The sequence below is a fragment of the Pipra filicauda genome, unplaced genomic scaffold (assembly GCF_003945595.2).
Source record: "Pipra filicauda isolate LSUMZ 115617 unplaced genomic scaffold, ASM394559v2 scaffold5_size6683894_pilon, whole genome shotgun sequence".
In the NCBI taxonomy this organism is placed as follows: domain Eukaryota; kingdom Metazoa; phylum Chordata; class Aves; order Passeriformes; family Pipridae; genus Pipra; species Pipra filicauda.
The window spans coordinates 4,815,719-4,829,613 of record NW_024104754.1 but is presented as its reverse complement, the minus strand read 5'-3'; the positions used below and the strand labels follow the sequence as shown (position 1 = coordinate 4,829,613).

The following is a 13,895-nucleotide window of genomic DNA, read 5'->3' as shown; positions in this document are numbered from 1 at the left end:
ATTATGTCAACTAAAATTTGGGTTCCTTTTATCAATCACTACCTCAAAAAAAAGCAAACCAGAAGGTGTATAGAGACCACAAAGCATCTGTATCTAGAGGTCACTAAAAATGCTGTTTTCCAAGAATTTACAAATTCTCATGAACTTTCCCAATAATACAGAGATTATGATGGAGTTATGCTTCTTCCTACCCTATGTTTTCTTAATGCAGTTTGCTGTTAAAATTGACCAAGTTGAAGATTTCCTGAAAAATGCTCAAGAGTTTAACAATATTGACTCTTTGAGAGAACTTCTTCTGCAACAAGACCATCATACAAAAGGTACAAAAAGTATTCCACTCCTGATAGTATGTCATTGTGCACTGACTCCTTGAAGGATAATTTTACTCTTTCTGGGCATATTTAAAAAAAACCATAAATTAGGACAAATAAGAATTTCTATTTGGAAAAATATAATGGTGAAATAGCTCTTTAGCAGGCTTCCTGAAAGATACGAAACTCTTGTTTTCAAGCTAGCTCTCTCATGGTTCCATCTTTGCTGCTGCAGACAGCCAGTGTTAAGCTTGTATTCTGATTTCAAGGCAGTCCAGATCAGGTGAGCTGCTGAGAAACCAAACGGACTTTTAGTGCTGATTTGCAACAGGTTCTAAAACCATCTTTCTGTTCCATGAGAAAGTTTATCCAAGGCATCGTTGCTACCAATGAATTAGCATTTTTCTATGGAAAAATTTCCACTAGAAAATTTCCAATCAGTTCTAGTAAAAAGCCCCTGCAAAGTCCTACAGTTTCTTGGGAATGGCCAGGGGAGTACTTTGCCCACTGCTTTTCTGTGCCCAAGGAGGGGGGGTTGAAGCAGAAGTGTTAAGTGAGGGTGGGAACTATGAGACAGAGGTGGCAATTAGCCAGTTTCAGAATCTTTCTGCCTACAATGGTTCCCTGCATTTTGCTTCTGCTTTTGAGGAGTGGGGTTGTTTCACTTCTCCATTGACTTGCCTGATCTGTTCCAAGAGGTATTGCAGCTGCAACTGTAACACTCTTGGACAAAAAGGTGCTTTCTCCCCTTCCACAATTTTCTTGCACATATGTTTGCCCATAAAAATTCTTCCGTGCAAATTCTTTTTTTTATTCGAGCTTTCATGTGAAGCACCTTCTATCATATTGTGGTACTCTGAATTCAAAAAGGGGAAAAAAGTTTTTAGAACCAATCTCATTGTGTGGCTACTTCACGCAGCTTTGCAATTCCATATTGTTCTGCATTTTTTATGTCTTAAGACTCCTTCTTTGAAATTTTAATCACACTTTGCTGTATCATTACTAACAATTGGCAGAATATCAATTATGCTTTATTATCCACTAGTGGAACACTAGCTTAAATATTTTTAGCTACCTTGAACACCAGGTATTCTTCTCAGGAGACTGAATAGAAAACTGAACTCAGATAACTCTAATATATAAAATATAGAATAATAATAATAAAAAATAAATATAATAAAAATAAAAATAATAGAAAAATAAAAATATAATATAAAGATAATATAAAAAAAAAATATAAATATATAAATATAGAATAATATATAAAAAGGTATAAAAAATAAAATATAAAAAAAAAAAAATAAATAATAAAAAAAAAATAATAAAAAAAAATAAATAAAATAAATATAGGGTTTGGGTCTTACAAATTGATCTTCATGGGAGCAAAGTGGTCACTGTATAGCAATTTTAACCTGAAGTATCTGGCAGTAATTTACTGCTGAAAAGAGGGTCTATAACTGTAAGAATCAGATGAAATGGTTTGCCAGAGAAAAACTGCTTTGATAGTGATAAGCCTTTCCTCAGATGAAGGAAAATGGTTGCAACTGATTGACTTCTTATTCTATCTTAATCACGTCAAATTTGGAAAACTGATATTGAGCTATTTGATAAAAAACAGTGTTTGTATTGCTTTCTACGAGAAGGATACTATCTACCCACTCCAAAGTAAGGTGGCTGAAAATACAACCCTTTACAAAGTATTGGCTCAACCAGAATGTGATGAGTAGTTTATCACAAATGCTTATCGTTTTGGGAAAAAAAAGAAAAGTTTTGAAACAGCTGCATTTCAAAAAGGTGAAAAATATGAAATATCCTTGTTTATCCATTTCTATGTGTATTCAATTTTGGATGGAATGAAATGGAACATTTCTGATTAATACCATCTTTCTGAAAGGCAAGAATTAAAATGGACAAGCTTGCTGCAGTGAGCTCATGAGAACTAATCTCTCTTGTTAGCCCTTGGTGACTGGAGAAGTGGAGGCATCCCACGCTTTTTCTCTAGGTGTTCTACATGAAAGGTGGAGATTTAGGGTGCTTTGCCTTGAGTTACATGCATTCAGGTGGGAAGATGAATGTTTCAGAGGGTTGCTTCCAATTGCTTTACTCGCAGCTCCTTGCTAACATTCCTTTCTTTATACTTTTCTTCATGTCTACTTCACCACCTGTTTTGGTTTGACTCCCCTTCTTCCTTATTCCATACATAACAATTTCTCTTTTTCATTTGAAAGTCTTAGGAATACTTTAATTGTCCAATGAATACTTAGGAATACTGATCATTGTCCATTCAGTAGGTTTTGTACTATGTGACTTTAAGGACACATGATTAGTAGGTCATTAAAGTGTACTAGTCCACTGAATTTTAACCTTGAATGTGTCTAGGTAGAGATTATAGAAAGCAAGAGTTCCTGATACTCCTGGCTTATTTATAACAGCCTTCAGGTACGAGAACATTTTCTCTCAACTGTTGTGAGAGACAAAAAGATCTAAACTTAGCTTGCATCACTAATGAAAAACTACAGAGGCTACTGACCCACATAAAAAGCAGGGTAGGAATTTCCATTTCAGCTTACCTGAGGATTGGGAAACCATCATAAAGAACTCAGGTTTTAGAAAGCAATAGTACTTCTGGGTTTTGTCTTGATGACATACAGTACACCATTATATATGGGTATATATGTTATATGTACCATTGTAGGTATGTATATGTATACACCATTTTACCTTTGTAGGTTTATATGAGAGCTGTCCTAATTGAAATATCTTAGTATATATACACCTTTATGTTGTAAGCATTTATGTTCATGCAATACGTGAAAATATTTTGCAGTCATGTATGCAAGTAGATAGTTCGAAAAATACTTGAGTATTATTTGAAATATGCCACTAGAATCACAAAACACACTGGGTTTTTTTTCCTATGAAATTCTGTTCTTACAGAACTTTTGGAGAAGTCATTTGCACTTTTAAACAAAAGCCAAGAGCTAACTGAATTCATAGAAGAATTCAAGTGTGAGGGGCCAAATGCAAATCCGGAGATGATTCAGGGAGCCCACAGCAGCTGCTTGAAAATTGACAATCTCCTTGAAATGCTACAAGACAGGAGACGGCACCTGAACAAATTTCTTAAACATCAGCGCCAAGGACTGGAGCAAGTTCTGCAAATTTGTTTGTGGCACCAACAAGAGAACCAGGTAAGGGAAATCACAGTAAAAAAAAAACACCGAACAACTGTTTCACAGTACAAAGAGAATAGGAGCTTCAATATATTTATTAGGCCAATATCTCTGGGCCACTTCTGTTTGATGAGATCCTAACTTTTGAATGTTTGACTTTGTAACTATAGCTTCCTCAGAGTGTATTTTAATATAACTGTAACATCATCTAATGCAGTATTTCCATTATGTGGTTTGCTCCTCTAAGTTATCAAATTCAGAGTAGGTGTGTCAAAATACACGGTGGAGGCCGCCCACGTTCAAACTGCCTGAGGTGTGCTTGGATTTAATTTATTGCATGTAAGTGTGTGTGTTTTAAGACAGGAAGAAAGGGAGCGGAAAAAGGAAGTTTTTCCTAGTGGGAGTAATTTCTGGAAAGAAAAATGTGCCTCTTCATAATTTTTGATCTGCGCTGTATTTGCTCCTTCTTTCTATAATCTTGCATTAGTGTCAGATGGTTTGAGAGGTTTGGCAGAGCCCAGGACAACGTATTGGTGTCAGAAACAATTCTCCTTCTGAAAATAGTGGTGGTTACCCTGGTGTGCTGGGTGCTGGTGCCCAGGTCTGGCAGTGGGGGCTGCAGGATGGGGGGCTGCAGGATGGGGGGCTGCAGGATGGGGGGCTGCAGGGTAAGTGGCTGCTGTGAGGGGAGCCCAGGGCTGCCTCATGCCCAACACAGCTGTTTGCAAAGGGCTCTGCCACAGCAACACCACAGGGCAGTCACAGCCACTCCACCCAGGTGGTGTTGCCACCACTAACGTGTGTTTAAGAAAGGGTCAAACACTGCACAGATACAGGGAGGAGTGAGCAGAAACAACAAAAAACGACACTGTGTACACCCAGGTCAGTCAAGAAGGAGGGGAAGAAGGTGCTCCTGGTTGTGGAGCAGGTATTCCCCTGCAGCCTGTGGAAGTTTTGGTAGAGACCACTCCCCTGCTGTGTGGAGGACCATGTTGGAGCAGGTCTTGGAGGAGTTCACAATGGAATTCCCTGAAGGAACTGAGGCCATAGAGCACCCATGCTAGAATAGGGTGTCCTGACAGGAGCTGCAGCTCCTGGAGAACCTGTGCTGAACACACCAGAAAAGTGTGAGGAGGAAGCAGTCACTGAGAAGAACTGTAATGTATTGGCCATAATGCCCCATTCCCCATCCCCATGTGCCAGTTGAGAGGGAAGAATAGGGCTGGGTACAAGGAAGGTGTTTTAGATTTTATTTCTCGCTAATTGGCAATAAATTAATTTTCCTCAAGTTGAGTCTGTTTCACCTGTGATGGTAACTCGTGCGTGATCTTCCTGTCTTTAGTAGATCACTCATTTTCCATGCTCATTTTCCATCTGATTTTTCTCCCTCTGTTCTGTAAAGGAGGAGAAGTGAGAGTGTGGCTGGCTGGGTGTCTGGCAGCCAGACAAGACCAACCCACAACAAGCTCAGCCATGCTGTTGGTTTGGAGTTCTCTACCCACTCCCCTCCAGTTATTTGTTGGAAAACTTGCTGGTGCTTCTGAACTGGCAGTGGGAAACATAGGAAGGCAACGGAAGACTGCGAACATTGAAATCACCTGGACCATAATCAATGCAAAACAAGCAGCTTGGCAACCTGAGAAAAATGTTGAAGAGCCTTTTATTTCTGATATGAATTATTCATTGCAAACAGAGCAGATAATCATTGTAAATGAATGATAAGGTCTGATTCCTGAAACACCAGAGTGATTTTAGATTTCAACCAATCAAAACCACTGTCTTTTTCAAATAGCTTTGAAAAATATTAACCTTGTCTCCTTTCCCATCTTTCACCAAAATCACCGAAAGCAAAATTCTGTCGGTTTCTTACTTAAAACGCAGTGAAGTGTTCCCAGCTGTTGCTTAAGAGCTAAGATAGCACAATGAAATCACTCAGAGGTATTAGCTGTAGTGGAAGCCAACTGATTAAACTCACTGTAATGGAAAGGAATATTGCCAACTGGTAAAGGGATGAACACTTAGCTATAATAGGGTTAAAGAATCACTTTTTCCTCTGCCTAACATTACAGAAGTACTAGTTTGTTTTGCTAAGATAAATGATAAAGAAGAACAGCCCTAATTTACAGAGAAATTTTTATTTGACTTCTAGCACAGTTTATATTGTCCACTCCATTCATTTGTATTTCAGTGAACCCATAGTAAATGTTCTGTGAAAATGTGCTTCCAGGAAAAATGTTTCAATCAGTAAGTACACATCTGGAGGATATGCTCAAAAAATTAAGGCTCAGTAGTAAAATAATTTGTTTAATCTTCTAGCTCTGTTGAGTTCCTGAGATAATGTCACCAATATTTTATTTGTAGCTGAAAATATTTCCAACATATTTGAAAGGTTCTTTCATATTTTAGGATTGTTTAAATTTATTTAAAATAGCTTCTGCATGAGCATATAAAACAAAAAAGTCTCTAGTGTGCTATTAAAATCTGTAGTATCTAGAGCACAAAAATTCTTAGTATGCTGCATATAATTTAAGTATAGTGGTGATTTTCCAGGTTGAAAAGACTGGGGGAAGTCCCCTTGATACCAATAACTCATTTTTGCTACTATTTTAAAATGCAAAGCTTCACTCAGAACTTCTTGCCATGTGTTTACAAAGAAAGTGAGAGGTACCTACTATGAGTTAAACAGATATAAATGCAAGTAATTCTATGCACTTTAGAAGATATATTTGTATACTGCATACGTTTTCTGAATATACTTGCTGAAGTAAGTTTAGTAAGATGTAATAATTTTTTTTAAAAGTTACTAAGATTATCCCACACAATTTTATCTCAATAGCTTTACTAGGTTTTTCAAGGTAGGGAAGGAGAGGTTCTACTAGATCAAAATTACTCAGATCTGTAGTCTTTTACTGTATGCAAAGGGAAATTTTTAAGTTACTCCAGTTCAAGGGAGAATGTACAAAACCTACATGGTGTCAAAAACCGTACCTTTATACTACGTGTGGCTATAAATTGATTTCTTTTTTACTATTCCTTTCCTTTTGCATTTATTAACATTCAAATAACACAAATGTAAGCATTTAAGTACAACCATGAACATTAGGAATGAAAAATTAAAGGAATGAGAATGAGTGTGTGGTTTTTTGGATGAAACTGTCTTGTACATATTTTAAAAAATGGACAATCACTTCTCAAATTATTCAGTGACTGAGTTCTTTTTGTTATTTAATTAGGTAACATCTTGGTATACGAAAAACATCAGGGATTACTTTCAGAAGCAAAACTTAGGCTCATCTCTATTGGAAAATGAAGAGTTACTTCAAGAACTTGAAGAAATGGAAGTCAAAGTGAAAGTAAGGAATAACATAATTGGTTGGTGAAGCAACTTTTAAAATGAGTAGGAAAACACAACCTTGGGCATTTAACAAGCAATATAGGAGTAGATATTTTGTAGGTGTGCATAAGATATGTATTTCTATGTGTCTAAATTATTTTAGTCATTTTACTTCTTTTAATGCAGGCCTCCATGCTTCTCAGTGGTTTTTGCATTCCAAATTTTAAAAGCTATCAATAAAAAGAAGAATAATCCTTGATGTTGATCAGTTGTTTTTTCAATTTAGTGATCAAGTACCATACCAATAATTTACATATTAAACCATGTGACAAAAAATAAAGAAAAGCAATTTTATTCATGTTCATAAAGGATAAAACCCCAACCATTTCTACCATGATTAATTGTCACTGAGCTGAGTATGTGATTGGAGGAGGTATTTGCCCATTTATTTCTTATAACGAAAAGTAATTGGAAATGTTATTTTCATTGTTAATATCAGTTTTCCAGAGAATGAATCTGTTACCACCACTTATAAAAGCAAAATGGGATTAAAAAACAGTTGATATAAAAAGAAAGGATATTTGTATGATATAAATTGCCTATATTTAGAACCCTTTTTAGTTGCCTCAATTGTGCAGTCATCAGGTAAGTGCTGTTGCTGGGTCAGGATCATTCCTCACTGTATCATTTTCAAGCAATTGAATTTGGATAACCCAGATGACTGAGCAGGTCTTTTCCATCCAAAAACTATTCCAGTAGAAGCAAATGCCTTTTTAACAGCTGTTGTGTTGATAGCAACTAACAGGGTTATGATTGTTCACAGCTATGCTTCCTTGTAAGCTTTGTGGTTAAATGTCACATGTTTGCCTGTTTGCATAATTAACAGTTAACTGCTTCAGGGCTGGGATGTAAACAGAATACAATAATATTTCTAATGCTTCTAAGAAGCATGTCAGAAAACACTTTTTTTTTGTTTAGGATAGATGAATATGTAAATATAAATTCTTCTGAACAGACCTTTGGCACAAAAAGAACAGATAAACAATAAATGAGTAAGCTGTGGGGACACATAAAAATGTTGAGGGGTCCTAAAGTATTACTGAATTTTAGAACTAGCCAAATAATCATTAATCTTCCCCATGTTCCATTTTGAAAGTTTATCATTTTAATTCACTGTCTGAATTAGAAATGATAGCATAAGTGCAGAAAGAAGAACAATGTACATTTTCATTTTGTATAATAATCCTTTCCATGGTTGACCATTCAGAAACTAACTTATAATGATAACTTTTATTATTGCAGTTTTGCCTAACAATTCTTCTCCTATACATTATGTAATAGATAATTCATATAATTGTACTGAATTGCCTTTTTTTTTAAATAAGGTCATTTAAAAGTGTCTAGCATTAAACATTTTTGTTATGCATCCATGTGAATTATGACTTAGAACATCTTATCTTTAGCCTTCTGCTTTTCTTACTAGCAGGATGTTCTAGCAGGGGGAAATTAAATTCTTGAAGGGAATGTTACTGAATGTGTTGGTTTTGCTTATGATATGCAGAAGAGTGGCTAGGTTGAACTGCATACTGTTGTGTGAGATATTCATTCTGTTTGAGAAGCTGTTGACTAATTCCATGACAAAGTTTGGGGAAGGCCAGTGAAGAACAAGGTACAATCTTAAAAAAATATTCCACAGGTCCCGGAAACAGATATATTATTCCCTCTATATTCCCAGACATGTGTGCACAAAACTCTCTTAAGCTGTTTGTCATGTAAAATTTTCATTTCAGTTGTTCATACAACTTGACAGGGTCACTGTTTTATGGGATCTAATCTTTCATCCCAGTAATGACACAAATTTCTGGTAAGTCTGAAATTACTTGTCACTAGTTTGTTCAAACAAGTGTACTTCCAAAAAAGGTTCTACTCAATCTCTGTAACTGATCTTGTCTCATTATTTTATAGCACTTTACTACTTTTTGTGCAATTAGAAAATTTCTTGAACAATAATTTTATATTTTCTTCCAAATCACCTGTGAAGTTATTAAATTTAATGTGGTGAGAACAAGTTTAGGAACAGAATGGTTTAAAAAATACAATTCTAGCAATTTACCTAGTTTTCTGTAAAGCAAACATCTGTAGTTCCCAAAATATGTTTTCAGGTTGCATTCAGACCAGTAAGATATTGTGATGTATAACAGTGCTGTTACATCTGTACAACATAATGTACTTTGCAGACAGTGACAGTATTGCTGTAAAATAACACCAAGTTACCTTGTAACTCAAACTGCTAAAAAAAAATGCAACATGTTTTGCTTTTTGAAGCTCTAGTTGGCATATCTTTTATACACATGCATGTGATCACCACACATTTGAGTATTTGCTGAGCACTTTTGTGGTAAAATCAGAATTATTTTCTATTTGTTTGGATTTTGTCATAAGATATTTTTTCTGCAAAAACTAATTTTCTCTCTGAAATCAAGAGTCCTTATGACCTTGACAATAACTTTGTGTGTGACAAAATTGTAAAACGCTCATAAGTAGAAATTAAGTCCATCTTTTCAAATGTACAGCTTCACTGCATTAAGTGCCTCAAAATTCCTCTGCCTCTATTTTATTGAGCTACTTTTTAAAATGTCTGATTCTTAAATGTTTTATCAAGATAAAAGCCAGACACCAGTTTTTACTGTCTATATATTGGAAGCAATCTTTTTAGCAATAGGAAAAATACAATATTAGTTTTTTTCTAGCAACACGAAATCTACGGTTGGAGTTACCTTCCCTTCAGGGATCCCTTTAGTGTCCAACTTATGTTGTAATAAACAAGGTGAATAATCCACATTAATTTCAGAGTGAAATGTAATTGCAAGAAGTCTTCAGAAATCTTATCAATTTAGTTAACTATTTTATCTGCTTATGTGAGAAAATGTGGAAATGGTTGCAAAAAAGCATTTGATTTCATGTTCAGGAAGAACTCTTAGGAGTACCTTACACACTACTTGACTAATTAATTAGTTACATGCTTTATCTGTAGCTTGGTCATTGCTTACAGCAGAGTTGATGTTTGCTGTCATTTGTCTAGTTCCCTCATGCCAAAACTGAATGTTTCCAAAAAGCAGTTATGGGCTTTAAATTATTTTCCATTGATGAAAAAAATATAACTAGATTTTAATTAGTGTCTTTACCATACTGTCTGAGTGTCCATGGCTATCTCATGGCATTCTGTTAAAAGTAATAAAGACATTGGTAAACTAGTCTGAAACTGCCTGGGAATTTCTGTATTAGAATCTAAAGTAGTGTAAATAAATCTTTACAAGTAACATTCCATATGTATACTATAGCCTTGAGGGTGTAGCGAAATGTTTCTGTGTAACAGCCATGCAAAGCAAGTTTAAGTGTTCTCACAAGGAGTAAGATAATGGAAAATTCCAATATCTGAACAGTTTCACACAAGATGTTTACTCACATGTATTGTTGCATTAAGTCGAACAGGACAAATGATTTGCTTAAATTGTTCAGAGACCAGACTAAGAAGGATTTACAGGCTTAGCATCTTATTTATGGGACTGGGCTGAGAGGAGAAAAAAGAATGATTTATTATGTTCTCAGGCTGGTATCTTATCTTGAACCTCACCTTGATAAGAGGTGAAACCACTGAAAACATTATTGCTAGCTTGTAAAATAATTGAGCCCAAAATTAAACGCAAGGATTCACAATTGGAAAAAAAAGGCTTCAACCCTCGCAAACATTAGAAGGGCCCCCACGCTCCCACAAGGATTTACCGCCCACCTGCCACCTCCTCCACCCCCTTGCCCACCAAGAATTGAGAGAAAAGGCATATTTAGGAAATCATGTTTCAATAAGAGTATCTGCTGGCACTGATTACCTGCTTGCTGTTGCATTTCTATGTGCATTGGAGGTGCTTGACATGGTAAAAAAGAAGTGCTAGCACCACTTAGTGGCCAAATAACTTCAGAGATGAAGAAAAGTGGTATTCTAAATTGTTTACATTTGATCTAGTTTCTGCCACTTTCCAGGACTGAACAATGCTGGAATCAGTCCTCTTTTTTGTTTTTGCTAAGGATCAGTAGCACAATGGAATACTCTGGTTTACAGATCTGCATGCTTTTCATGCTTGGAGCATTAAAATTTTTCCTCCATAAAAGGCTTACTTAATACCTAAATAATCTCTAATATCCTTTTAAATTGGTTTTAATTTAATGTAAATCTGCATGCTAAAATCATGTTTAACATCTCTTTTATTATTTTAATTATGCATTGTTTTTTAATTGACTTTGCTAAAATGTTTATCTCTTGTTACAACTTGCAGCAGTTAGTACCATGGACTAATTCCCACTGAAATATATATTCCCACTTAATATACCTTGTTAGTTGTATTTTTGAGTAAGATGAAAGGTATTTTTATATGAGTCATAATTTTGAGATTATCATGTTGGTATGTATTGACATCCCACCAGGCATCATGGCTTTTTATGCCCATGAGTTTATGTATATTTTAAAATTCTTTTTGTTACCCATGTCAATACCTCTGTTTCAGCTTAAGTTCATGTGCTATGAAGCTGCAGAAATTAATCCATAAATTCAAGACAAGAACATACAGGCATAGTCTGAATGCATGTGTTTTCCATTTTGAGCTGTGGTTTTCATTGACTTGTGAGTAGTGCTGAATCTTCTTCCTGACTTGTTCAAGGTAATCTAGAATTCAGCAAGGAAAGTAGTCCTTTCTTTTGGAATTGCCATGTGCTATTTAAGCTTGTTGAGAATTGTAGGGTGTCTCTCACTTGTTAGTTTTTGAACCAGATCTAGTCCATACCAATAAGGAGGGAGAGAGAACTGCATCTGGTCAAGAAGTCTGCGTAAAATAAGTTGTTCATCTTTTTAAACAAGTGTTTTTAGTGTTCCAGTTGTTGTCAAAACAATGGGCAGTGTCAATGCACTGAAATACAGGGACCGAAATAGTTATACTACTGCTTACAGTACTTCAAAGAAGGATAAAGCAACATGGTGGGACACTGTAAGGGAATTAGAATTGCTGCTGTTTTGAAAGATCTATGAATAACCAGGTTACTTTTCTGGGGGAAAAATTCCAAAACCAGAAGCTTTCACTAGAAATATTTTCACTAAAAAGAAAAAACAAACATGAGGTCCGTGATCTTTAAGCATGCTGGAAAGCATTCTTCTTGTACCCTGTGTATGCTTCAGAGTGTTTTCATGAAAAAATTCTTATTTTAAAATATTCTTCTATCTACTTTACCAGACATTTGATACAAATTCTTGGAAGCAAGTGCTAAATTAATTGAAAAAAGGTTCTTCTGTGATTTAATCAATTACTGGAAAAATGTGTTACCTAATTCATGGGAAATTGTAGTATAGTATTAGATACTCCTTTTGTTTTGAACAGTATAATAAGACACCAGTTTTAAGTGTTGACAAGTACACTGTGTAAGAGTTTTAGTATTTTATAATTTTCTCTATAAAAAACACAGGGGAAAAAAAAAAGAAGCAACCAAAGCAGTATATTACTTTTCTATGTATAATTGATTAAAATGGAATTTTTCCCATTAGGAATGGAATTCCACTGTGGAACAACTGGAAAGTGAAGCATTTAGGATCTTGCTTTCAGAGGACTATACAGAAAAAGAACAACTAAAACTTTCAAATCAGAAAATCTGTTTGTTACGAGAAGAAGTGTACTTCCATATGGAAGAAAGGAAAGCCCTGCTGCAAGAGGCAAATGACTTTTTTCAAGCTGCTGACAAGGTTGGTAAGAAGCCAAGTTTGTAATAGTAACTTGATAATAAAACTGTTAGTGTGCTCTTGAAGACTGATATATGTGGGATTAAGCAAACAGTTTGCTAAACAGTTTGGATTGGAAAACTACAAATTCAGTTACACTTTAATATGACCTTTTGCCTCAAACTTCTATCCAAACTGGCAAATGCAGTCTGAAAAACTTTTTTTTTTTTTTTAGGTTTTTTGTTTGTTTTTTGTTTGTTTGTTTTTTGAAGTATATTGAGAAGAGCACTCAGTTTCAAAGGAAGATATTTGGGAAATATTTATTTGCCAAAAATTGGGCTTTAAGATCATGGGCTGTGTCACGATGGCATAAAACTGTATGAAGACACAGGAACTGTGCTGAAATACCCAAACTGTTACAGGCTCGTATGGATACCAGAAAGAATGTCTATTCTTGCAGTGGTCTTCACAGGGGCTAATTATCGTCAGTATTATTAGTAATGCAACCTTTTTTCCAAAACCTTTTAGTTAGGAGACTAGTTAGGAGTTTATTTTTAAGGTCTCCAAAGACCAAATGGTCTTTTTGTATTTCATAGGAGTTTTAAAAACAGTTTATTTCCAAAGATAGCTCCAACAACAATCTTCATAACTCTACTGAATGCACTGAAAAAACCTTTAGACTTTGCCTGCACTAATTTTTATTTTGAGCAGCAGGTGGGGCTGTATTCACATGTGTCTTTAACCCATACGACTTCCTTTGGTATTTCTTTAACAACATATAAAAAACACTTGGAGTTGAAATTATTTACTTATATCTTTTATTCCAGTAAGTCTGATCTTTCTTGATTTCATTTGCAATGAAAAATCTGAGATGGGCTAACGAAAACAGTGTTAAAACTATTGCTGATAGTCACTGTCTTCCAGTTTGGACAGGGAGCTACACAAATAAAGGCCATTGCTTTGAGAGCAAAGGTAATATCTTTCCAGAATATAGGGCTGTACTTTGTGGTAGTACCTGCTGAAGAAAGCACTATCTCAGATGTGTCTCCACAGCATTTCATTACAGCTGGTATGTATAAGAGTGAACAAATCGCTAGTTACTGTAGTTCAGAAAAAAGACATTTTCCTTTGTTCTCAGGGTATACACCTGGACTCTCTTTACATGTAAAGGGCAAATGAGCAAAATTAATTGTTTTGAAATAACTTGAAGAGAGCTCCTTTTAGAGCTTGTGTATCTCATTGTCATTTTAATTTTTAATGATTTCAGACAAATAAAAAACCAGAAGTAGAACAATTACATTGTGTTTGTGCTCTTAAGT

At 35.2% G+C, this 13,895-nt stretch overlaps 1 protein-coding gene across 1 annotated transcript in view; it reads left to right on the top strand.

Moving 5' to 3' along the window:
• Positions 1-13,895, top strand: part of CCDC141 (coiled-coil domain containing 141) — a 67,834-nt gene that overhangs the window by 9,662 nt on the left and 44,277 nt on the right. Inside the window, exons 4-7 of the mRNA XM_027731508.2 lie at positions 212-320; positions 3,249-3,502; positions 6,718-6,837; positions 12,406-12,600. Of these exons, the coding sequence (XP_027587309.2) occupies positions 212-320; positions 3,249-3,502; positions 6,718-6,837; positions 12,406-12,600 (678 nt within the window). The remainder of the gene's footprint in view (positions 1-211; positions 321-3,248; positions 3,503-6,717; positions 6,838-12,405; positions 12,601-13,895) is intronic.